The sequence below is a fragment of the Botrytis byssoidea genome (genome assembly GCF_014898295.1).
Source record: "Botrytis byssoidea strain MUCL 94 chromosome Unknown BBYS_006, whole genome shotgun sequence".
In the NCBI taxonomy this organism is placed as follows: Eukaryota; Fungi; Ascomycota; class Leotiomycetes; order Helotiales; family Sclerotiniaceae; genus Botrytis; species Botrytis byssoidea.
In genome coordinates, this window is record NW_024065847.1 from 1,884,011 (window position 1) to 1,911,156 (window position 27,146).

General features: G+C 38.9%; 6 protein-coding genes across 6 annotated transcripts; 3 read left to right on the forward strand and 3 right to left on the reverse strand.

The window, feature by feature from the left end:
* Positions 1–1,517: 1,517 nt before the first annotated feature.
* On the forward strand, positions 1,518–2,258 carry EAE97_004005 (uncharacterized protein; the record flags this gene model as incomplete). The annotated part of the gene is made up of 1 exon (XM_038874517.1): positions 1,518–2,258. The coding sequence occupies one exon, from the start codon at positions 1,518–1,520 to the stop codon at positions 2,256–2,258; it is 741 nt and encodes a 246-aa protein (XP_038735126.1).
* A 1,960-nt stretch (positions 2,259–4,218) lies between these two features.
* EAE97_004006 (uncharacterized protein) lies at positions 4,219–5,877 on the reverse strand (the record flags this gene model as incomplete). Its single annotated transcript, XM_038874518.1, has 2 exons — positions 4,219–5,712; positions 5,782–5,877. 2 exons carry the CDS (start codon positions 5,875–5,877, stop codon positions 4,219–4,221), a joined length of 1,590 nt encoding a protein of 529 aa, XP_038735127.1.
* Positions 5,878–7,722: 1,845 nt separating this feature from the next.
* EAE97_004007 (uncharacterized protein) lies at positions 7,723–9,207 on the forward strand (the record flags this gene model as incomplete). Its single annotated transcript, XM_038874519.1, has 2 exons — positions 7,723–8,071; positions 8,201–9,207. The coding sequence occupies 2 exons, from the start codon at positions 7,723–7,725 to the stop codon at positions 9,205–9,207; spliced, it is 1,356 nt and encodes a 451-aa protein (XP_038735128.1).
* A 956-nt stretch (positions 9,208–10,163) lies between these two features.
* On the forward strand, positions 10,164–11,477 carry EAE97_004008 (uncharacterized protein; the record flags this gene model as incomplete). The annotated part of the gene is made up of 1 exon (XM_038874520.1): positions 10,164–11,477. One exon carries the CDS (start codon positions 10,164–10,166, stop codon positions 11,475–11,477), a length of 1,314 nt encoding a protein of 437 aa, XP_038735129.1.
* Positions 11,478–14,871: 3,394 nt separating this feature from the next.
* Positions 14,872–16,866, reverse strand: EAE97_004009 (uncharacterized protein; the record flags this gene model as incomplete). The annotated part of the gene is made up of 3 exons (XM_038874521.1): positions 14,872–15,638; positions 15,723–16,629; positions 16,711–16,866. The coding sequence occupies 3 exons, from the start codon at positions 16,864–16,866 to the stop codon at positions 14,872–14,874; spliced, it is 1,830 nt and encodes a 609-aa protein (XP_038735130.1).
* Positions 16,867–21,970: 5,104 nt separating this feature from the next.
* EAE97_004010 (uncharacterized protein) lies at positions 21,971–22,312 on the reverse strand (the record flags this gene model as incomplete). Its single annotated transcript, XM_038874522.1, has 1 exon — positions 21,971–22,312. One exon carries the CDS (start codon positions 22,310–22,312, stop codon positions 21,971–21,973), a length of 342 nt encoding a protein of 113 aa, XP_038735131.1.
* Positions 22,313–27,146: the final 4,834 nt, after the last annotated feature.

Sequence of the window (27,146 nt, forward strand, 5' to 3'; positions counted from 1 at the left end):
TAGAAAACGCGATACTCAAAATGCACTTGAGAAGTAAAATAGAACCATCCTAATTTTCATAATAATATATCCAAAGCTTAATCAATTCCTTAGAAAACATATTCTGCACTCTCCATACACTTAAATATTTTAGAAAAGACATTATATCACTTCCTGGCGTCTCACTTTCCCAATCCGTGAAACTGTCGACTTCGGCATCTTGAATAGAGTAAACGTTATTTAGCTGTCACTCATTCTGGCAGTGGATTAAAACGTCAACTATTATCTCTTGAATGCTATCAGCGACAATTTCATCTGGCTCGCTTTCTTTGATACGCATATCCGTCCCCTCGGCATGACTGCCGCCAGACTTAGACCTCTTCAGTCTGCTCTCTCGATCAAATCTTCCATTTACTCTTTTTTTCTATCCAAAGGAAGATGTATATATACTAATTCCTAGGCCTATCAAACAATTCATACTACTCCCCAATCTTCCTCTGAGATTTATCTTAGACTATACTCAATTGATTCTGGATTACCGTCGATCCAAGAGGCTCTGCTCAAAAGCTTTGATAGCCTTCCGAATTTCATTTCTTGTCAAAAATTCGAAATATTGTCCAGAATATCGTTAATAACAATCTGCTCACGATCGAATCATATAGCGATACCCGGAACTCCACTCTCTTTGGCCAACTTCAGCAGTTCTCCCTCCCATTGCCTTTTATCAGACGGCTAAGCAAACATGACCACATACTCCTATTAATCGTAAAGTCTGGGGTCAAAGACAGGTTCTTTTCTTGTGAAATGAAGAGTGTCAGCCCCGAATCATTTAGGCTTACTCTAAGGGTGATCTTCCTGTGTCTAAGTATTGTAAGTCTGGAGTATTCCGGTCTGGTCTATAGTGTGGGGTTTAGCATTTCAGATATGCAACAAAAACCACATTATTCAAATAGCGTAGACTATATCTGAGCTAGATGACGGGTATATCAAGTGTGAATCTCAGTGCAGTAGAAGAATATGACTTCGAAATGATGGATTTTTTAAACTGTGGTTCCATGATTGGTCAATTTCGGCAGGGAGAGGCAGCTCGGGGCCAGACCAGCGCGGTCTTGATCAACTTGTCTTGGGACCCTAGAATGCCTTTAGAACTCGGACTTGACCTTTGTTGTTGTTTTCAAGATCAGCATTTCATTGTTCCCATCGAAACGCCGACTCGACAAAGAAATTTCCAATCTGAGAAAGAGATTTCTTCGGCACAATACATGGGTGCCATGTATATTACCAACACAAAGGAATTCTGAACAATGATATTGTTGATTGTAGTCTCCTCCTGACATAACTCTCAATATGTCTGAACTACAGTTGAACAATTCCAACTGCTTGTGTATTTATATCGACCTAATTTCTACTCATACTTATTCTCATCAGTTCCATAGTTCTTTACTTCCTACAACACCTACCACATCTTTCCAGCTCTTCCCAACATTCCAAACACAACGAAATCCAGACTCCAAACAGACAACCCAGCAACCGCCAGAATGTCTTCCAGATTCTGGTCCTCAGAGCCCTTGACAAGAGAAGAACGCGCCCGCCGCGCCAATCTTCCTTACGCAGAACGACAAGCCGAAGCACGCGCCGCCCGCGAAGCTTACGATCAAGCTCAATCCGACTCCCGCAGCGAAACATGGTATCAAGAATCTCCACCCAGAAGATCTCGAACCCATCGATCTCACGCACAAGCTCCTCCAGCCTCCTCCGGCAACTCTCAGTTCTTCCAAGGCAGCACTCAAGCCAAGAGCGCCAAGCAACAGAAACAAGAACAGAAAGCCCAGAAAGCCGCCGAGAAGAAGCATCGTCAAGAAGCTCGCCGCGCAGCCGAAGAGGAAACTCGTAAGGAAAAGAAACATTTCGAAAGCATGTCCCAATGGGAATATGCCAAGCAGTGGAGTACTTCCGATCGAGACGCCTACGGCAACGCATTCGATGACTTCTCTGCTTCGGCAGCGGCGTTCGTCAAGGACAACACGCAAGAATTCCCTCGTCTCAAGAAACACGGTTGTGTACGAAACAACTGTGTTCGGGGAGAGATTCTCGGGCTTTGTCATCACGAAGTCGAGATGACGCTTCGAGGAAGCGGAGTTTTCGATGAGAAGATGATGAAGAAGGAGAGATTGAGATGGCATCCGGATAGATGGACTGGAAAGGGAGATTTGCAGATCAAGGCAAACGAACTCTTCCAGCTCATCCAGAGAATCATTGATGGTGATGTTAATGCATGATTGCTCTGCAATTGTGTAATGACGGATCCGGAGGTGAGAATTCGGTGAGGGAATAGAGAGAGGAGTAGTTGAGCTGGTCTCACTACTAGAGAATCGAAGACAGGTGAGAAAACGAGTAAGCGATAGCTGAGCTGGTCTCGCTACCCACATTCCTTTATAAATTTTCATTTGTCAAAACAACATTTCCATTGTTTCCTTTGTCTCTCTACAATCTATCAGAACCAAAAATAAAAAATAAAAAAACACTCATATGTAAACATAAATCCAATTGATAAACTGTGACTCCCGAACCTTGACCTGGTTTAAAATAAAGTAACACTAACTATCTTAATGAAATAAATTTGGTTGTAGCCTACCTCAATGCTAGCGGAATGATGTGCTAACAAACAAAGATTTGATTTCTATGAGATCAACTTCCCTACCAAAACACCCGTACCGTAGCATAACACACCACACTCCCTCAAACACCAACTCCGCACCGTCGCTATATCTCAGACCCCAGACCTCGTCCTCAGGGTTAAAAAAAAAACAGACTTCCACCACCAACCCCCACATCAATACCGAGCCAGATGACTATCCCTACCTGAGACTTGTAGCCTCGCCCTCCGTCCCCTCCTCCGAAATCATGATGATACTTTTATATACACTCAAAACGCAGCGCGCCCCACCCCCACAACTCCGCCAGACTAGGACTACAAGTGCTTCTAAACCTCATCTGCACATCCATCCGCCTATTCCTGAGTCTCCTGCAGTTCAAAGCACAACAAAAAACGTTCCCGTTTCTCGGTGTCAATACCAAAGTTTCTGGGTTAGTATCCCATTATGGAAGTCCTCAATAATATTTATTGCCTGCCGCTACTCACTTGAGCAATAGACAGATCAACATAGGTGTGGACTTGAATGAAGAGGACATCTCGATTTCTCAATATTTTTAAGATTCATACTAGGTACTTATCTACTCGCTGTTTATACTACCTGGTACCTAGCATGTATGCTCCCACTAACTTCAAATTCACTCCTACTTCTCCAACTCCTGCTTCCCGACCCTCCCCCTCTCCTCTTCTTTTCCCTTTCCCTCTCCTTCCAACCCATCCCATCAACCCTAATCAAGTTGCCTGCTTGACTCTGATCTCCAATTGCCACAGTATAAGATGCAAAAATATCGCTCACATTCGCATTCGAATTCGCGACAGCTGTAACTGTAGCCGCACCGGATGCTTGAAGCAATGCTGAGAATGAGGTACCAACCAGTTCGAAATTATCCATTCTCTCCCCCAAGCCCCTTCCCTCCTCACCGTCAAAAATTCCCCTTCAATCCAAACCACAATACTTCCGCCCACTCCCCTTCGCTTCTACCGTCAGAATCTCGCCTCTTGCCTATGCATCCTCCACCTAGCCACCCAATATCGCATCTTTGAAAATCGCTTTGGGGAATCAAAACAAGAAACAGAAAAAGAGTAAACCACCCCTTATGCCACAATGACGGCACAAAACAAAGATAGAATTATTAGGAAATTTGCTCAGTGAGAGTGTGTGGGAAATTCATAAAATTCGTCATCAATCCTTTTTTCTCTCCATCCCTCCACCTTGCCCCCTCACCCCACCAACCATCTTCATCTGATCCTCCTCCCCTCCACTACCAAATCAATGAAATGTAATGTTGTATCGCGTGCCCAGCACAAATTCCGGATCTCAATAAACAATTAGTGCAGATGGAAAAGTTTCAACAAGTAATTATGAATTTCTTTGATGATGTGATGTGTTTATCCACGAATGAATGAAAAAAAAAAAAGTTGGCGATCGCTCAGACCTAGTCTTTAAGTCAAGTATGAATCCATCAGCTCCATAAACGCCATAAAACTTGCTTGCTTGCATGCTTAGCTCAATTTACACAAAAAAGAAAAGGGAAAAAACTCCGTATGGGTGAAGAGAACGAATTCCATATTCGTTCTCAAAAAAATTACATGATGACGCAACAACCACAACTTTTGCTTGATTCAGGAGAATCTTGAACACGAATTGGTGGTTTAGGATCTGGGATATTAACACCTTGCGGTTTTCCAGTTGCGATTTTTGGCATTGTGCTATAACTTGATGCTCTCTCCACTGGTGATCTAGGACCCGTACTTAATGTAGGTGATTTAGGAGTGCTGGCGGAAACAGGTGAGACGGGCGACACTGGTGATGGAGATTGTGGGGCACCTAATGGCCATTCTGGACCTTGTCCTCCTGACTTTGGTTCCTCTGGTCCATCGGGTCCTTCTGGTGGTGGAGAAAATGGATCCGGGCGTGGTCTGTATTCCTGTTGATTTAATGGCCTAAAATCTGTATCATAAACATTTCCATATTTACCCTCCTTCTCCCATTGTTCTTGTTGCATACGTTTCGCATGAGTCGGAATTACTTGTTGATCGGGAGGTAATCTAGGATCAGGTTTGTACATAGTAGCCAACCAAGGTGGGTCACCTTCAGGTCTTTTTGATGTATTAATTAAATCGCCTGAACGAGTTTTTGGTCGTATATCTGGCGCGTTTGTTCCACTCGGCTTTTGTTTTTGTCTCTGTGCTGATGTTTGTCTACCTCCAGGAAGTGCAGCACTTGCGCCAATAGATCCTTTCCGTCCTGGTGCTTTCTTTGTAGGAGATCGTTCGGATGGCGATGCACGAGTGGGTGTAGGTGAAACTCTAGCAGGAGTAGGCATTGGAGCGTTCGAAGAAGACGGTGTAGCATCATCAAGTATAAGTGAACTTTTGACACTGTGACTCCGACTTCTTGCTTGCTTAAATGATAATGGGTCCTCCTCGTCATACCAATTGTTACTTGTTTTGCGAGCTATAGGTGTGTCTCGTTCGAGATAATCGATCGGTATTGGTAGGGGACTCGTTTTCGATATTGGTATCTTCGATATGCCTTTGATACCTAAATCTCCAGCAGACTCTTCAGGTAATCGTAAATCCCAAGGATTACCTTCTCCATCTCCGTTCCCTCCCATCTTCTGCCTTTTTTGTCCCTCACTTCGAATGGCATTACTGGCATCTTGACTACGATCCCGTCGACTAGATTTACTTCCTGTTCTTGGACGAGGTATCGGGATTCCAGCTGCTTGTAATTCTTCATTCTCAATTCGGGCCAATTTATCTCTGTGAATCCACCTAGAATGTTCCACATCACCCATTTCATACGTTCCACCATTCATACCTTTCTTGCCCCCAGAATCCATACTTCGACCACCTTTGTTATTTCCATATGAATCCAGTAAACTATCGGGAGCACTTGGAGTATCGCTGATATCACTATTTTGTCGATTTAATTCATTTGCGCGAGCTGGAGCCAAATGGTTATGATCGAGGCGAGGACCAAAGGTTTCTGTATTTGGACGCAATGGGTAACCGTTTGTTTGGGAAATTTGTCGATTGTGATTATGATAGTCGGTGACGGCAGAAGGTGAGGTCGGCTGAAGGAAAGTTTAATTAGCATAACAACTTTAAAAAAGCCGAAGGTAACCATGAGATTAATTTTTTACCTCTACTGGCACAGAGTAATTCCAAGAATCTTGGCCGTGAGAACTACTTGGTGGTGTCAAGCTGGTATGGGCTTGCGATGTAGAAATCGTTGCCATACTGATTAAGACCTTTTACTCCAAGATTTGAAGATCTGCCGAAAACGACCTTCTCACCCTAAGAGTGATTCAATCCTTTCCTACCAATGCTTTCCAATCAATTTTCTTGTATCCGGATTTCTTTTATTATGATTGGTATGAATGAAGTTGCCTGGATCTCTTCGAATTGGCGGAACGAAAGGTCTCTTTCTTCGTATCTTTTATTAATGTATGACAAAACCAATCCAAGTTAGAACAAGACTTTTCTTGAATGAATCCTTAAGACTCAATTGTTGAATAGATCCTTCTTGATCATCTGGGTTGGTCGATAGGAAAATAGGAGAGACTTTCTGTATGTAATAGGTAGTGAATGTAGTGGACTGGTGAACGTGCGTCTGCAGTGCGGCAGTGCCAAACAGAGACACAACGGCGATTATACCGACCAATTAAATTATTTAATGAATAAGTAATACCGAAATGAAGATAATTGAAGCTGTTGGTGAATGACCGCACTGAGACTTATGACCATTGACCGGTCAAACACAATTCTCTTCTTCCTATCACCCTCTTTGTTGTGAGAGGGAGAAGAGGTTGGAGAAGAAGTCGGGGAAGAAGTTGGAAGAGAGTTGGAATTAGAATAGTCCGAACGGTTAATGGGCAAGGCAAGGTACTAGACTAGGTATAGATACTAGGTAGATCGAATGAACGGGCAATTTGAGTGAGTACCTACAATGTAAGTACAGAGTGGAAAAATAATGAATAATGAATAAGAAAAAACGAAGCTATCAAACTATACACGGAATACTGCCTACTTTTGAACAAGGGGAATAAGAAATCATGATAAATAATCTTAAGTCTTGCGAAAGGAGAGTTGAGTACCTGGTAACTTTTTAAACATTTATATCAGTCCGTCCTAGTATCATTCATCCATATCGTTCATACCGAAGACCAGTTTATGCAGTGGATCAACGAATGAAATGAAAGACTCTCTCAAATGCTGGGTACTTGACCAAAGAACTCCCAAATGGCTTGAATGGGTAGAACAAATCATCGTGACCCAATGCGCCCATTTAACTGTTGAAAAGCGGATACAGACCAGGATTGGTATTGGTTAAACATTTTGGCAGGTGGTCGAGAAGGTATCCGACCGGTAATTTGATCTGTGTTCAATAAAAACAAACTTTGAAGTACCCTGGTTCCTAGCAATCCTTTTTTCTCCGAATGTCAATGTTCAATGTCTATCAATGCAAGAGAGAGAGAGGGTGTGAGGTGAGATGTGTGAGGTGTGTGAGGTATAAGATGTAAGGTTTGAGGTATGAGTGAGATGTGAGATGTGAGTGAGCCATGAGTAGTACATCGTAGAGTGTGACTAAAGTGTGAGTAAAGCGTGAGGCGATGAGGTGATGAGGTGAGAAGAATAGATCAAGGGATCGATAAATATCATTCTTAGATGTCGTCTATATAGTACTGGGTAGAATCCGGGTTCGTATTAGTATGTGTAAGGCAAAAACTCAACACATCGAGGCAATTTCGTCAAATCAACCCAATAAATGGATTTATCCTTTTCCCTCCCTTCCCAGCCTTGTCTAGAACGTTGGTCTTGTCCCTTGCCCGTCAGACCAATTATACATCAAGGGAATGTGTCATTAATATATTATGGCCTAGCTAACGGGTAAGGCTACTACTACCTTCTTCGTACCTTCTCTCTCCCGATTCATTATAATCCTACAAACTACAGTACTACTAACCAGTATACCTACCTACCGGCATATTCCTTATCTTTACTCACCACCATCATACCCCTGACCTGTCAAAATCCTAATTCATTCATCTCAGGAGAGGGGTACTCCAGATAGATATCCCAACATGGTCGATCCCTCCTATGAGCTCGACCGTCTAACATATGAACCTTCTCATCACTCTCAAGATTCATGTACTACCGCATCATCATATGAGCCTCAAAACTCATACCTTACTTCGTCCTCTCCGGAACCTCACATACCTATAATAACTCGAACTACTCGTACTCGCAAAACCCGTTTCGTTTGTGTTTCCGATACTCATAATGGCGTTGCGAATGGATCATTCAAACTACCACCCGGTGACGTTCTTATTCATGCAGGCGATTTAACAAATCAAGGAAACTATGCGGAATTAGAAAAATCAATCAAATGGATTGAAGATGCTGATTTTGAAGCCAAAATTATCATTGCTGGTATGCATAATATATCCACCTATTTTTACTAGGGGATCCATCCCTACATTCATCCACCCCATAAAAACGTTCTATTTCCATCTTCATTTATTCCGAACGAACAAAATTAAAAACTAATCATTATGTAAGGTAACCATGATATAACACTCGATCCATCGTTTTACTCTCAATATGGTCTTTATTTCCATAAACAAAATCCACAGGATATCAAAAAGTGTCAAAAATTATTGGATCGTTCACCCTCAATTCTATACCTTAATCATGAAGCAGCAGAAGTTTCTTTAGCATCACCTACAGGTCCACATACTACCTTTCGTATTTTCGGTTCTCCTTTTTCCCCGGCGAAAGGAATGTGGGCTTTCAGTTATCCAAAATCTGATGCTTCCAAAAGATGGAATGATATTCCTTTAGATGTGGATATTGTACTTACTCACACACCACCAAAATATCATTGCGATGAAAGGAATGATCGTGTAGCTGCTGGATGTGAATATTTACGTCAAGCTTTATGGAGAATTCGTCCACAATTAGCAATATGTGGACATGTTCATGAAGGAAGAGGTGCTGAAATAATTCAATGGGATCTTGGATCTTCGAACATTAAATTCAAGGAAAATCGTGTGGTTCGTTGGGAAGATCCGGGTAAAGATAATAAAAAGATGTCCCATATCGATTTGACTTCAAAAGGAAGAATGGGGGGAAATGTTTTCAAGAACGATGGGGCCTTTGGAGATTGGGATAATCAAACATGTGATGCTACTGCTAGTGCCAGTAACCTAACCACATCGATTGGAAGTGGTCTACCACTTTTACCTGAAGCAATTACAAAAGATAGAGGAAAATGGCACCGAAACAATTCCATGGCAAGGATGGCAATCTCAAATGTAGCGAAAACTTTACTCGCGATACCAGAGGAGATACTTTCCCCAGCTCGAGGACAAGGTGGAGTACCACCATCTCTACGTTGTGACGTAGAAGCTTTATGTGGACGAATGGGACGACAGGAGACATGTGTGATTAATGCGGCGTTGATGGCTTCTAGTTGGCCTCATGGAAAAGGGAGGGGAGGGAAGAAATTCAATAAACCTATTGTTGTAGATATTGATTTGCCTGTTTGGGAAGAGGTGGAGTCATGATGCTTATAGATAGCATATGATGATAATGATATTCATGAAATGCCAAGTCTGTGGTTTCATAATGTTGTGGTAAGGTATGGGGTGAGGTATGTTCGTTGTTGATGGTCCTGAATGACAGCGTGGTTGCCTGGCAGAGAGACAGAACGTCTGAAAGATAAGATTGTTAGTATAAGTTCTGATCACTCAAGTAAAGGGATCTGCTTGGTACCTGCATGTCTCTGAATGTCGAGCTTATTCGACGAGCGTTCGTCTTGGCGTTAGTAATCCATAAACCTTCCCATCGATCATCTCACTTGTCATCCTGAACCAGACTCAGCCGCGCTTCCAATCTTTTTCGTAGCCAAATGTCAGCCTCATCTAGTTCATACGCGCTCTTGATGACACAAGTGTCCGCAAAGGCCGTCCTCCTGCAACTGAGTACTTGTGTAGGTATGTGCGAGTGCGCAAGTATGAGTGCCGCCATGGATATGGAAATACCTTGAAAGCCATCAGCGGGGTCAGTCAAACGCTCGCAATGAGTATCAATAAAGGGTAAATTTGAGGAGCGCGTACCTTGAGACAAATAGCAAGGAGAATTCTCTCCGTCTCCATGATAAGATTTCTAGTAAGCGGTGCAGTATTCTCCCTATTGTGTTCAGACGCGTGGAAGGCGCAAAATGTATCTTCAGATTCGATCAAGGTTTGGCTGTGGCATTGTTAATAGATTGAAGAACTGGAAAGTAGGAGTAGTATATTTAATATTGTCGAAGAGGTAAACTTTTCAATTCGTTTTGGCAAACATTATGGTTTGTGATGCTTCTCTGGGGCACTAGTAAAGCTTTAGGTTCCATATCATTTCTGTCTTCTCTCTGCAGCCTTGCTCGCTTACTGGAATGCCACTATAGCAACTTCAGTATCTAGCCTACCTGTAGACGCTTCCTCCCACAACACCTCATTTTCATGCAAAAAAATTGAAAATGTCTTTCCAATCATTTCGTAGATCTCAAGAATCTCTGCTACCTCTTACCAAGTCGCCAACGCCGCCATGGCATTATGCAGAAGATTCGCGTTCTCCGAGACGTCCAAGATTGAGATCGATGTCAACATCTTCGATTCATCGATTACGTGAAGACATATTCGTCGACCCAGATTTCGTATGGGCGTACAAAGTTCCAGAATCATCACTACCGATGTTTCAAGCACAGCCTCAAAAATTGGGGCGAAGTGCGCATCGGAAAAATGACGTGGTTGAGAACTCTTCTCAAGGAGAACATCGAGGTTCCGAGCGATACTTTGCAAGAGAAATCAGAGGACGTTCGCTGACTCCAAAAGAGCTCAATGCGGAGGTATATACACAAAAAAGTGTGAAAGAAACTACCGTGACATCGTTTGCGCCAGATTCGCATGGTCAAGCCACAGAAGCTGATCAAGAAAAGCAATCTGTTGATGAATTGGCAAAGCGAGACAAAAGAATCTCGGATCTTGAGAATGAAAATGCTATCCTGAGATCAAAGCTTTGTGGGCTCTCAATAAAAAAGACCTCGTTCGATGAGCAAAGAACAATGCTTCGCAATACGATTACGACTCTTGGAGAAGAGAATGAATCTTTGGGGAGAATGTTGAATCAAACAACACCCATGACTTCAACCTCAGTGAGATTCGGACCTGGCCCAGGAAGCTATGTTCAGAACCCTGCTGTATATTCTATGGATCCTATTCAGGCGATATCTGAAATGTCTATGATAGGTGAATCGTCTGCAAATGAGAGAAGTCATGCTGAATTTTCTGAACCATGTCAAGATAGCTACACGGGACCGCGGTCAAACATTATAACTGCAGGCTCCCCAAACGCCTTGACCCCCAGTTCAGCATCTGAAGTCCGCACGAAAGACAGATCTCCTGCAAGAAAGAGAATCTATACCGGACTCTACGAAGCAGACCAAAGAAGATCTGTTAGTTCGTGGCAAAACTTTGTAATGGCAAGGTCTGCAATCATGAGTAGATTGATACCGACCGGTAGGATTGACAATGCTGCCATGTTCCAAGAGATATCTGAATGTTTCTTGACAGGTCGCTCTACCAATGACTTCCACACGTTTTTCAAAAAGGGCCATCGGGATTGGCATTGTCTAAGAACATATCTTTCTCATAATTTGTTCTGGAGCAAGATTGATGATGACACTGGCAGATGTTCAATTTGTACAGATGCAGATGAGCCATCGACCAATAGATGTGTGCAAGTCAGGGCCTTGGGTGGAGTGGTTAAATTTCGTGTGCTAGATACTACCTAGATGTAGTGCAGCTCCGAAAACAAGTGGGTGTGAGTGTGGAAGCGGAGGTATGGGCTCTTGGGGAAGGGGTGAGAGGATGTAGATGAGGGCTTAGATAGTATGAGACATTGTCTCTTGCGCAGTAATGCATCGGATATCTTGTTGAACTTACTTTCTTATCAATTTATGAAACCATTTCTCTGTGACTGTGATACTGTGTGTATGATTCAAGTTTCGGAAGGTAAGGGATCTATAAACGCTCAATAATTTACCATCTTCTTCTCACCCAACGGCTATTAGACGTTGACTTTATAAAAAAATTAGTAAACAGATTTTGCTATATATGTTTCTACACTTCTCGATTATTAATACCTAGACTAGGGTACTGCTTACTTCAATAACTAGATAACGTCTGATATAGATAGCCTAGTATTTATCTCTACTCTCTTCTAATTCAAATTAGATTATCATTTTGTAATTAGTTATATATACTGTACTAACTATTTTATAAAGAGACAATATGAGTTCTATTCATGACATAGAAACAGACTAGTAGAATTTTATAATATCAACTATATAAATCGAATTATATCAAGCTATAATCTAATTGAAAAAGTATAAGTAATTTATCACAGATGTTAGTGATAAATATATTCTAATCTTTTAAGAAGACTAAGTACTATAACAATTTAAAGCTTATAAAGTAAAAGAATCCTTCTATAAATCTTTCAGATTAGACATTAGATTAAGTATCTATTACGGAAATCACCGTCTTATACAATATCATGTAATCAAGCCTAGTACTTCTTCAAAGTGCCTACTCTCATGATTATAAAATACTCCTTTATCTTTAGTATTATCAAGCCTATTACCTAAATAAACAACTTCATCACCTAATCAAAATATATAAGATTAATATGATTCTTAGCATCATATCTTAAGTTAATCTAATTTCTTAATTATGTATATCTATCTTCTAATCAAAGTGATTAATCGATATAGCTATTGCTTCGTAATAGTATCTTATAAAGAGATAATAATATGACTTTTACTAGTTTATAAGAAGATCGACTTCTATGAGTATATTCTTTTTATTATTAAAACTTATTGAAACTAAAATTATAGTAAGTTAGTTTAAATTAATACTATTTTCTATATACTCTATATTATAAGAAAGGCTTACTAGTTTTAGTTGCTTTAATATAATATCATGAATTATTTATATAGTATATCTAGTAATCTAGAAATGATGATTTTCTTTAGTTTTAGAATTTCTAAATCTAGATTATTTATATTTACACTATCCTCTTTATAAAAAACATTATAATAAGGACTTGTAAGAAGATGACTTTGAATAAAGTATGTTATGAATTAATTTATTCTTTTTATAAAGAGCTATTACTACTATAGAAATCGTTTTTCAAAATATAGAGTTCTCTATATGAAAAAAACCCTTTTTTTCTATAATATGAATTTTAGTTTCTGTTTATTTAGATATTCAAGAGTCTTTAATTAAATCAGGAATGAATATAATGAAAATCGTAGTTTTTAACGTTTCCATTGAAATTTCTTTTTTTAAAAGAGTTATAATCATTATTAAAAATGCTTTATAAAGAGATATAAAAATGAGCTAATATATCTTTAGATTTTATTCTAAGCCCGAGATTTAAAATACTAGAATGAATGATGCTAGTCAATTGTAGTTAACTTGACTTCTTAGTCCTAAGTAATTACTCCAAGTTCACTATAATAATTATCTTTTCATCTTCTGCTTAAATCTCTAATAATATGAGATGTTCACAAGTATTGTAATCATCACTACTCAATTAGAGGAAGAGATAAGAATAAGTTAAAGGAGAGAAGTAAAGGAATAGTATTAAAGAGTTAATGTTTCGAGGGAAATCTTATAAAAAGGCTGGCCCTATAGACAAGCAAGTGAAATTTATTGATTTCTTTAGATTTTGTATGTTCAAGTCAGATCTTCTCTTACCTATATACTGGAAATCCATGCTCGTTGATTATAACCCTAACACCTTTTTTCGAAATCTTTCTAAGCTTCCACCTAGTTCCATACTGCATACTCAATTCTTAGTATAAATTTGCGATAGGATACATGTCGGTCTGGAAAGTTGTATTAGAGAGGCATTTTCAACGTTTCATTTGTGTGCTATCTCTGAAAAGGAAGGGTTCAAGTAAGAGAAGTTGGATAGGATAGGTTCCCACCGCTGAATTAGAGAATTCAGGATGTCGGACCATTGAGAGCTGGGCAATACTAAGGGCTGTAGGATCAGAGTTGAGATCAATCTTAAGGTTTGATGATCTCTTTGGGATATTCTCTTATATACTCCGCGGTGGCATAATTGATTCGGGTGGGTTCATTACTTACTAATTTATCATATAATTGATTCAACTTCTCTAAAAATTAGGACTGGACTCAATACAATTCCTAAGAGCTGTAATTCGGTTCAGTGTTGACTCGCTTGAAGTATTTACACTTAGCATACTAAAATGTCTCTTAAAGACAGTTCTACTAGATTGGATTGAGATGGGTAGATGAGAATAAATCAATACTTCACAAAAGTGGTGGTAGGAAAGTAGGTAATATATCTAATGACGTCGATATTTGGATGGAAAAGTAAGTGCATTTAGTTAATGTACGTATGTGAGACATGATGTCAACCTTGCATTAGCTGCCACAAAGCGGAGTTGGTGATAGTCTCGTGTTTTACTTTCGATAGTGACAATCATTTCATGCTCATTGCCCAATAGATATTTCGTCCTACGATGTTAATTCACGATAGTTTTAGATCAGCCGCCATTTAGTGACATTGCCTTGCCTCCTCCCATCAGCCGATCCTTGTATAGCGGGGCGCTTGTAGTTGTTTTGACTTTGCTTTTTGCAATACTTCTTTGTAGACCTAGGCTCTCCAGTAGGCTTACCTTGAGAGTGAAGTGAAATTTGAGGTCAGACTATTAAGTTCATAGTCATGCAATAAAAGAGTAATCTTAGCATGTAGCTATAAAAGATTACTGTGAGTATGGTATCAATCCATAAGATTGATTACTCTTTTAGGCATGACATTGGTGTCTGACCATCGTTAAAGTTAAAATAGAAGGATAAGAAAGATAAAAGTGAAAGACGTTATGGGTTCTGAGACTATTGCAGCATTGTCGCTCTACCGACTTTCAATTAAATAGTTCTGTTGATTTCTCGATATTTTAATCAACTTGGCTGGAGCTATTTCACTGCACGTTTGGCACAGATCGGTCAGAGCAGCGCGTTTTTCATTGTTTTAAATCTGCCGTGGTTGCAAGAAGAAATACTCACCCGTCAAATATTAGAGAAATGAAATGACAAATCCCATTCTACATCCTCCTCACTTCCATCTTCCTCATTCCAGCTTTCTTGTGGTAACTACAATTCAACTTGACCACCCCATAAGCTCTCGTAAAACTGAGTCCTGAAGCTCGTCTGCTTCTTCTCACTACCTGTGACGGTCATAATCTTTTCTGCAAGATCGCTCCAGAAATTGCAGCTTTCTGCGGTTACCTGACCATCGGATCCAAGAGTGTAGAATGGATGGTTAGGATTGGAATACTGCAGACCGACCTTCAGGGCGTTTGTCAACTCTTTACCATCGTCAGTTGTTACTTCCCATGTGAGTCCCCGGCCATAATTGAGATCGTTCGGATCACCAGTCAGTGCGTGAGCAGCAAAGTACTTTTGGTATCTCGTAGCAAGAGGCACCCATACATTCTCAAGGATATTGGAGATCCAGTCAGGGAGCCAAGGAACAATTGCTTTAATAAGACCAGCGACGTCGACCTCCTCGTTCCAAATGACAGGAAGCAAATCAGTACCATGTTGAGCCGGTGGAATTTCGTACCGCGTGGCATAGACTTTGGAGTTCTTCTTGTATGCCTGGTAAATCTGATAGTTGTTACAAACGAACGTCGAGTCACTTAATACTGCCCTGAGACGAGTCTGCTGGTCATTATCGTATGTACGAGAGGGGTATTTGTCCTCGATATTCTGCCTGACTTCTGCTAGTTCATCACCCGGGAAGGCGCGAGTGACAAATTCTGTGAACTGAGCTTCAGTTTTAATATCCTTGTTAGCGAAAAGTCTTGCCTCGTCGTATACGTGAGAAATTATTAAAGATTCAGTGCTAACGTGTTTGCCTGACATTCATGATTAGTGATGTTCTAACAGTAAATTGGAAAATTATAACAGGAGATTAAACTGTTGTGTATAAATTTGTGTACCTTTCTTGAATAGATTCGCTGGGAGGTCTGGCACCAGATCCCCATCAACAGCGGGTCCGAATGGAAATAATCCCAAAGCCAAGCGTTGATTGACAACATTTTGATTAGCTACCTTCAAAGTCTCTGTATCGGCTTCTCTTAAACACTCGAGAGCATCTTTGTCAGCGCAGTTTGCTTCTGCTGTGAAGTTGAAGAAGGTTTCTTGCAAAACACCTGCTCGATCATACGACCACTGAAATGATGGACTCCAGATGGATGCCCTCTGGAAAAGAGATTCTTTCTTGGTACCACCATAGGAAATGAGGTGATGGAGAATTGATCCTCCACCAGCAGAAAGCCCCCAGATGCTGACAGCATTTTTGTCGCCTTTGACTTGACCGATGTATCTTTGAACCCAGTCCAAAAGCAGACGCTGATCATGCAGACCTGCATTAGGCTGAGCATTCTGTTCCATGTAAGAGCCACCCAAGAAGCCAAATGCTCCGAGTCGGTAATTTCCCGTCACCCAGATGACACCATTGTCGGTAGTTCTGCGAATACCTGTTCCGTCATATGCAGAGTAAGGTCCTTCTGGTGTATTGAATGTCGTATTTTTCCCACCGAATATATAGGCTCCACCGTAGATGTAGACAATAACAGGGAGCTGTTCGTCACTATTCTCCTCCAAAACCCAAAGGGGGACGTAGATATCGAGGAAAAGACAGTCTTCACTTTTGGTATCTTTTGGTAGAGGTTCAGTAGCAACCTCTGAATTTTTGGCAGGAGGAAAGGCTTGGATACAGTTGGCGCCGACACTGTTGTCTTGAATTTCCTTATTGTTTTCGATGGCGTCAGGATATTCGGGAGCTGCAAAGCGGAGAGGACCAACAGGGGGTTTGGCGAATCGGACGTTTGAAAATCGAACAGTCTGGTTGTGTCAAGGTGTCAGTGAGAACAAACCTCAACCGTGTATAGAGGGAAATGCATAAGTAATACAACAATCACTGACCTCTCCTTCGTTCCCGTAAAGTTCTGCCTTATATGTACCCCATGGGAGGGTCAATGTTGGAAGGTCATCTGTGGAGTGGTATGACTTCCCATGTTTGGCATTGATGGTCCAGAAAAGAGCATTGAAAATGAGGAACAGGAAAGATTTGTAAAACATTTTGAGATTATGTATTTGGTTTGAGCCAGTAACTAAACCTTGACCCGTGATATATCAAGCAAGCAGTTCTACAGCTTGGTTCTTATAGGACTGTATGGAGTGAACGTGTCCAATGCTCGAAACATATGATGGAAAGATCGACACGTTACATGTTCCCGTGTCCTTGATATTCACATTACACCATCCCATAAATGGCTTAAATATAGAGTAGAATATTTGTCAAATTCATGTCATGATGACTTTACATAAATCTTCTGAATGCGACGAAGATGTCGGTGTGGAGTACGGCTCGGGTACGGTGGGGAACCTTGGAAGTCTCCGATACAGAACAGCTCTCAATCGAAAACCTAGAAATGCATTAGTTTTGCATAGTTATGCATAATTCGATAGTGTGTACCATTCTAGCTGCAGAAAGATCGAAGATTTGATCAATCACATGGAGGAGAGATTATTCAGATCTCAATTCCTAACGGAAGGGAAGAGATCTACAAGATTATGGTGCACAGTGTGGGGCTGATCTGGGCGGAACAGCTGAAAGAACCGATCAAATCCTAGTACGCGCAGATCAAAAGGACTTGGCGATGTTGTGTGACGTTTAACGGCATCAAATGCAATTGTTTCGTACTTTTCCAAAGCAAACAACTCCGGAAGTTGTTTCACATGCATTCAAAACGGAGTGCATATCAAGGGCCTCGCTTTGTGTGACCAAATCATGATTCTTCTTTACAAAAGGCGGCTTCTTCCCGGATTTCATAGGATGCGAATGAGGAGTATATGCATGGCTTTTCAGATCGTGAGTTTGCGAGCTGAATGAGTACTTCTCAGTTCTTTCCTGCAGATATCAATCTCAATGGCTATTGCTCATCTCCATGGGATCGGGGGTAACCCTAAGAAACTGTCGGGATTATACTAGTTTTTGCTATGTATACAGCTGAATGTGTACATTTGGTTATGCACAACAGGATATACTGCTACTATGAAAAAGTGACAAAGAGTGGAACAAGCGGATTTGGTACCGCTTTAGCTGATTAGATTCTACCAGCCAATAAGGGTATCTCTCAAATTGCAGCCAGTGTATCTGTTCCTACCCACGCTTGCGGAAGTCTCTTTCAAGTGCTGCCCAGGAAGGGTGATTTTTGCTTCGCCTGTTTGCTACCATCCAGAAACTTGTATAGACCGTGTGAATCTATTGTAGAAGTCTTGTTTAGGGAATTGATAGATCAGTCTTGTGTTTATGCTGGGAAACAAATCACAAACCGGGGAGTTTTAGTGACGTCGCTCACACTTGTATGTCACTTTTGTACAAACTCTTCCCGTAAGCTCTCGATGTCTTTTGATTGCTCTAGGCTTGCGTAATAGACTTTTTGTAACTCTTCCTAGTGGCTTCCTAGTAACAGAAAACTTTGTCGAAACTTGCTTTGAGCTGCAGCCATAAATCATTTTGGATGCAAGCTTCTGTAGTTGCATGTCGTTGCTTATGCAAATATGACTGGCTGGCAAGTAAGAGTACGGCACAAGAAAATTGTGTGACATCAAAGAAAAGAGGGGAACTGGGCTGGGCTGGTTTAAAATGATTTTATCGGGTCAATAGTGCTGATCTTCGGAGTTCAAAAATCTCAAGTTGCTTAGTTGCATATTCCCATCCGGGCTGATGATCATACCAAACCCCCAACTTTGACCATTTCTGACTCTCCCGATTGTAAACTCTGATAGCCAAGATTAGTCGTAACAAGACTTAATGAGCAAGCCGTGTGAATGGTAACACTAGGAACATCAATATCTAGAAAGTGGGACACGAAATTAGAGATTATCTCTTCGCAGTTTCTTGAAATATGATACTCGGGACTATGTTCAAAGTCTCGTACAACAGCTTCTTGATAATCACTTATCGAGAATCCGATTAGAACGCAGTTTCAGTGCCTAAAATTCTGTTTGGCGTTTTATCAGCATTCTTCAGAGCTTCGTAGACGCCTTCCATGGCTATGTGCTGTTTGAGATCAATTAAATTGGCTTACACTGCCATGATATTAAATGATGCTACATCGAAGGTATATGGATCCTGTTTGAGAAAATGGCTCCCTTTACTAGCCAAGATGTTTTGCCGACTGTTACTATTGGGATGGTAGAATGCATCCGCGTTATTTGTTGGGGAGTAGGCATCTTCGAGATTGTCAGTGCAATTTCAAGCAATTCCAAAAAATAAATCATACTGAGATCACTTACCCCTCCCATCTTTTAGGAGGTCCCAGAACTTCGATGGTGAAGTAGCATTACCTGGGAAGCAGCATGCTAGGCCGACAACAGCGACAGAGACATGGGATGGGTTACCGGTGAAAGTAATGGTGACTAACGAGAGATCTGATAATTAAAACTACTCTGATGTCGTTCTGAAGCGAAGGTTTCTGTTAACTATTTTGCCGTGTACTTGCTGAGGACTGTATTAAAGAACTACTGGAATCATCTCAGTTCCAAAAAAAAAACCCATATCTTCATGATGCGAATTCAGTTTCATTTTTAGTGCTTACAACATGCTGCTACTCACAATTTCCTAGTGCTTGTACTCCAATTATCGCAAAATTTCCATAATCACGTTTTTATGTCGGCAAGATTAAGCACTAGCGGCTACATCCCTTGCCGAAGCCCGAAAGTAAGAGTTGAGGCCCTGGCTTATCGCACACCACTCATTTTTCGGTCTAATTTTTTAAAATTTAATAATAAATCAATTATACAATATAATTTTATAAAACTTAAGTATTATATTAATAAATAATAGCTAATCCTTATACTTCAATTACATTTTCAATCTTATAAATCAATCTCTCAATATATAATCTGAAATCTAAGGGATTCATTTTATTCCAAAGAGTTTGTAATTTATATTTCAATTTTTTTATAGAAATAGGTATAAATAATAGTTTTTTTAGTTTTTTATTTATTTATTGTTATATTTTCTTAATTGAATTAAGATTCGAAGAGGAGGGTAATTAATTAAAGCCTTATATATTATACTTCAATTGAGTTTTATAAGTATATTTGAAATATATTTTAAAATTATTTTTTATGAATATATATTTAAATTCTAGTTTATTGAATAATGGAAATATAATAGACTTAAGGATTTATTATATATATATTTTGAAGATAATATCTTTATTATTCTTAAGCCTTTTCAAAAAGATTAATAGAGATTTATAGTTTTAGTTAATTGTATTTTATATTATTATTAATATTCTTTCTAATTGATATATTAATTTAATATAATTAGTATATTTCTTTTTATTAATCTATTTAATAATCTATATTCTACTCGCTTTTCTCAATTCGAAAGTGCTTTTGTTTGATTATATAATTAGCTTCTAATTTCCCCCTTCTAATTTAGTAATAATAATATTACTAATTTCTTATTAATAATATTTATATATAAAATCTAATCTCTTTTTTACTTATATCCTTGAGATAAAAGGCTTAGGATATATTATACATCTTTTATATCTATATCAATATAATTCTTTTCGAATTATATATACTAAAACTTTAATACCAAATATATTTTTAATTTATTTAAAAATTATCCTCCTTTTACTCCAATCTTTAATAATTATTTTTATAATTCAATAAATCTTTTTAATAATTATTATAGGCTTTTAATAAGCCTTCCCTTTTCGAATTCTTTTAATCAAATTGAATTTAATTATATTTCTTATAATAAATTGTAATATATCTAAATTTGAGGTAATCTATCCCTAGAATTTTCTATTAATTCTAGTTTAAATAATTCTAGAATATTAAGGAGTATATCAATTTTGATAAAATTTATAACTATTATTTTTGTGATTATACTTAATATTCATTTTGAATTTGAGTTGAAAATAATGAATTTTAGAATAATAATTGAATTTTTAAAATAAGGTATGCGAAATTAGGTGGCTACTCTAATCTCGCTTAAATGTGCGATAAGCCGGGGCCTCAACTCTTACAAACCATTTCACCTTAGTCTAGCTCTCTAGTTCTCACTACAGCTTCATTCCCCGCATTTAAAAGTTCGCAGCTTTCTCCCACTGGTACCGAATAATTTAGGTTTATTCAAAGAATTCTTCCCCTCTCATTAATAATTTAGTACTTCATTCAATTTATAAATAGCAACAATGGCTCTCAAACTTTATAGCTTCGCTATGTCCACATCCTGCATTTTGGTCACAATTCCCGAGAAAGAGTTGCCATACGAACGGATCTTTGTTGACATTGCAAAAGGGGAGCAGAAAATCAACGACTTTAAGAAGCTACAGCTCTTTGAAAAAGTGCCTATATTAACTGATGATGGGTTCATGTTCGAAAGCAGAGCTATCTGCAGATATCTTTCCAAGTAATTTTTTGCAATCATACATTATATACACAAGAATCATTCTAATATTTCTGTTAGAAAGTATCCTTCCGGGAAAAAAGCTGATCCCGGAGGACGATGACAAGGCCTATTCTCGCTATGAATAAGCTTGTTCTATCAAGCAAAATCATTTTGCTGTAGCAGCCGAGACCATGGGAATCGAGCTTATCATCAAACCGTGGATATATTCCTGCTTTTCACGTAATTGCTCTTATTATTATTTTAATTTTAACTAACCACAAGTTGTGTAGAATGGAAGAGGATCTAATCTCTAGATGTGTTTCAGAAAGCTACGATGCACACAATCACCAATGTTAGAAGACATGGGCAAACTTGAATTAAGAAATTTTTATATGGCTCTACTCTAAGTAATCATTGAGGGGACTGTAGAATTACTAAAACCCCCCCGTTTCTTAATCGATTGACTTGCGAAAGGGTTCAAAACGCTTTTGCTTGTCCACAATCGGCTTCGTTTCTACCCAAGCGCGTCGGACAGTTCCCATCATTCGCTGTTTAGAATACTGAACTGCCCGCCTGTAAGCTTGTCGGAGGCAAGATGTCCATCATAGCAAAGCCAGTCTTCTGACCAAAGAACTTTCCCTTTACAGTTGTGAAGGGTGATGATGAGAAACTCGAGTTCTTTGAGTAAATTTCTTGGTCGTTACGGACGCTCTTGATGTCAAGAAAGTCTCCGTTTTCGAAGTTAAGGAGCCATCTTGTTTGCTAGGTGTAATTGGAGTTCGGAGAAGTCCACGTATTTTCCGGCTTGGTTGTTACGTCGAATCTGATTATTTCCAAACCGTATTCTATGCGAACAGTTGCAAATCTTAAATGCTGTACTGGGTCCTCATTATCGGAGAGCCAAATGCTAGCCTTGACTTCTGAACTTGGGAAATGAACCCCAAACCAGGTAAATTCGCTGTCAACTCCGCCAAATCCGTACTGACGGTCATACCAGGTCATTGAGCGTTCCTCGTCGACCTGGAGGATCTGGTCGCCTAGAGTCAACGTGCCTGAAGTCTGGCAGCTCGGAAGAGACCACTGCGAAGTTTTGCCGTTTCCCATAAGAAGTATCCTGTTCCAGCATTTAGAAGGACCCGAGACGTTGCCTTAACGGTAAGGTTATACTCATAGTGATCAGTCGAACCAATCCAGACCATAGTGGAAATACTATCATTAGAGTTGCTAGAAACCTCAAAGTCAGGTGCTTTAATGCTAAGCTTCCCGTTCTTAGTCGTTGAATTTGTCAGAAGAGGGAGGTTTTCTGTGCTCTTCCAGTAATTCTCTGCGTTACTAGCGTCCAGGAGAGAGGTCCTGACTGTAACAGTGCCGGAAGGAAGTACGAAGGCATTCGACAAGAGAACATACTCAGTTGAGTTGGCCGAGGTTAAAAAGTGGGTGGACTAGAATGAATTAACGGGAGGTGTGACAAGCTGAGATTCAGGCAAGGAATATTGGGTTGGTAGTTCAGCCTGATAATAATTATCAGCTCTTGGCATGGCCGTCAGTGGACTCTCAGCCTGTTCTCCACACAGGACAGAACTGCGAGGATAAAAAACCGACAATTACGTACATCATAGATGGTTGACGCTTTTTCTGGAGTGAAATTATGGTTTCTCCGACAAAAGCCCACGCGAAGCTAATAACACCTCAGGATGGATCGTTATTATACCCAACTTGATGACATATTTACTAATACCAGTAGCCAAGATATACATCTCCTCAATCTTCTCTGCCTTTCCTTCCTGCGTCAAAAACCTAGCAATGCGTCCACCAAACCAAGAACCATCGCCCAAAACATAAACCTTAGGTTTAACCTTCCCTTTTTTCACAAAATGCGTAACAATATAAATCCACTTCTTATCCCAGCACAACAACCGATTCCACATCTCATACGACTCATACGGGGCAACATCCTTTCTGAAGCTACAGCTCGTACCTCCCAAGATGATACCCCAGCGTCCCCTTATCTTCTTCCCATTAACACCGAGCACCAACCCCGTCTTCTTGTTGCTCCTTAATGTATTGATACCCGGCTACAGCAAACATGTAACGAGATGTGCACGTGTGACCTCGAGATCGGAGAAGTACGTCGAGTTCGATTTGTGGGCATTGTAGTCGCATTTCCAGAGCGAGGAATGTGAGGGGTTGACGATGGAATGAAAGAGAGATACGGGGCCTAGTTCTGCAAGAATATATCGCTTGCTGAAAATCAAGTGTTGAAATAGGCCCTTGAGAACTCGGTACTGGGTCTATTAGCTTCTTGTACCTAGATATGGGTTGTTCGAGAAATTGAAATGGAGGGGTAATCACATACATGTCAGACTCCTGGGAGATTTTTGAGATTCCCAAGAACTAAGATAGCAATAGCTATGCGCGAGTAGCTGCCGGGTCCGGTGACTGTGTTGATGATAAGATTTTGAACACTGGTGTGCAATACGCCGATTGTGACTGCGATGCCGGTCGCAAAAACCAGCGATTTCGGAGGTAGAAAGCTTGCCATGGCGTCGTTGACTGCGATTGTAAGGACTTGGCAATTTGCAAATTCAAACAGAGCTGTAGTTAACTGACGTTTGACTCTTGAAGCTGTATTAAATGTTTCCAACTTTAAATATCCTCAAACCCAACTTTTGGTCGGCGTAGTTGCAACGCGGTGATTGTGGGACATTATTGTTGAATCAAATTGGATTAGTTAGAAAAATAAAAATCTTATTTTGGATATATCAAAATTAAATATTAATTATCTACCTACCTAGGTGGATAGATATTCTTTGGGTTCGTCTAATCGGGTAATTTTTAGCCTCATTGGAGATCGCAACTAGGTGGCGCAGTAATGACTAGTCCCAAAGACTCGACGGGACCTGGTACTTATGTGAACCTTATCTCGACGACCACACTTGGGCGTATAAAAACGCTACAACATCGCGATTGCATTGTCAGACGGCATAATATATGAGCGAGGCATGACATGGTACTCTATGCTGCCGTGTGGCGAGGCTGACTCGATTCTCTGATTGGGTTATGGCACCGGGATAGATCTCTCATCCCTTTCTTGTCTAAAGACTCCTCACTGTTTCACTCATTAGGATTCTCTTTTGTGAATTTTTAACCCTGTTAAAAGTTTCTATTCAACTCTCTTTATTGACTTGAGAAGAGTACGAATAACATCAGAACCTAAGATGTAAATTCTAGTTGACAATATCAATATGTATTTAGTCTAATGAGCTAGTCAAGTACGGGAAAAAGCAATCCTTGAATACGCCTTGCTGTAAAACTAGTTCCTTTGTTACAAGCTATAAATGACTTAAAGCTATTTATTCAACTTTTATTCATATGATCTCTTTTCTTGTTCAGACTTGTAGGCTTCATCGTATAAATTCTTAATCGGGGAAAATAGCTTAAATGTTCCTCGACTAGATAATTACACGCGAATAATCTTTAGTCAAATAGACGAAAAAAGGTTATAGAAATCCGTCTAAAATCTCATAAATGTCTTTAAATCGAATATTACTATATATATGAAAACTCCTCGAAGAGAGGAATAATTTTGAGAATTAGACTTCATAATTAAAATCTACTCGTTAAAGAAATCTCTAATTGATATCAGCTATTCAATAGAATATATTCTGCATAAAGCTCGGATCGTAATCTAATTACTCGATTATATAGGTACGTTTTAAGAATAAATTACATTCTACTTTCGTACTTTTTCTAAAATAAAGTATCATCGAAAATGTATTAATTTGGCTTGATTATTCATAAGAATTATTACAATTGGTATTACATTAACTAGTTGAATAAATATTAGTATATAAATAACGTGATTTATTATCGAGTGGACTATATCATCGAGTGGGCCACTTCAAAATACACCAAAATTAAGGCTTTTTGAATATTTGTATTTTAATAACTAATCATTATTTTAGAAAAAGAAAAAAGATTAAATAATAATAAAAGATTAGTTTTCTAAAAATCTAGTTTTTATATAAATATTTTCATTTTATATTAAAAAAAATGAAAATTATTATGATTTTTATTATAAAAAAATATTTCTAATAATAATTCTTATATTAATTCGAATTTTTAATAAAGAATGAGATTTTTATAGTAATTATATAATTAAATTTTATAATTTTAATTTTTAAAAAATTCTATTAATAAATAAAGAAAGTGCATAGTTATATACAAAAAAATTTTGTATGTAAAAATGATGGCCCACTCGATGATATAGTCCACTCGATGATAAATCACGTTAAGTCTTTATCGAATAGTTATTAAGAAAGATTGATTAGTTGATTATATACAGATTAAACATATATAGTAATTATAATTTAATCATTCAAGAATTCTAGATATTAAAAAAATTATTAAGATTGACTTTTTATAGAAATGTATATATAATTTGGAAAGTATATGTTAACTTAATGAGACTGAAGAGAAAGATAGATATCGAATAGATATTAATATAAGAATAAGCATTTGCCGAATAGTTATTAGTAAGTTATTTAAAGATTGAATGATAGTTACTAAAATTTAATCATAGTGACTATAATTCAATCATATAAGAATTCTAGATACTGAATTAATATTGAACGATTACTTGAATTGATTTTTAATATTTCAGTTTCAATAAAAGTGTATTCAAATCTACTAACATGTGAATGTAGGATTAAAGAGAGGTATTTCTCGAATAGGTATTAGTTTTCAATTTGAAGTTACAATATAAAGTATTTATAATCTAATCGACTATTTGATCTGGATATTGAATAGGTTAGTCGAGACGATATGTATACAGTAATCTTCAAAATATATGTGAAATTAATAACATATCAAGGTAAGGTCGAAGAGGAGATTTAGTTGACGAACAGATCTTAATATGAAAATATGCGTTTCTCGAATAGATAACAAATAATCAAAAGTCACCTATCTGTCGAATAAGTTTTCATATGAAATAAAATATCCTTCAACTATCCTTCAACAAGATATTTGTTAAAAGATTTTATTATTGTTATATTAAAGCTAAGAAATTACGGGCTCACTTAATTGTATTGACTGAGATCCACGAATTTGAAGGTTAAGTATAGCACTGACTTATTTTACACGACGAAGGACTCATGACATATTTATGAACTGACTTACAAAACCACATCATCGTAGCGTTAAATAGAGATTAAAACGACGTCAAGTGGATTACCTATCTGGGTTCAATCCGGCCCATTAATCTGGTGGGCATCTAATTCGAGGATTTGGCTGTCGCTTCGAGATGAGTTCCTGCTACTGTTTCTTAAGTATTTGACCATACCAACCCCCTACTCGAGGCTGCTTGTTTTAAGATTATAATTGCCATAATGTGAACTACTAGAAACTGTAGTTTTGAGGAATAAAGACAACTTGCACTCCTATCTTAATGACAATTGTAACCAACGAAGGATGTCGTAAGATTAGGATGGAAGTTCTCCTCAACGAATATACGCAAATGCCACGGAATCAAAGTGTAAGATTGGGAATCAACGAGTATAATGGCATCAACATCGAACGGGGTGATACGTTCACTAGACTTAAAGGGAAGATTTTAAACCACCAGGAAAGGTCGAGCATGAGCCGCCTTTCACCACAGACAGTTGTGAGAGCGCAGAAAAATATAGGTTTTGCAACTTCGTGTTAAAATTAACTGGATAGACTTTGCGCTCGTATGGACTCCCGTGTGCAAACGAGCGGACTTGACGGTAAAAGCTTGAGGTATAAATAGTCTGATGAGCAGCGTATTCTCGAAATGAGGTATTCGCTACTAAAGACTCCTCTCTTCATAAAGTTGCTCTATTGTTGCAATACTCTCCTACCAATGATCCAGTCTACCCAGAACAGTAGTGACGCCACACTATCTTATCGCTTAATCGAA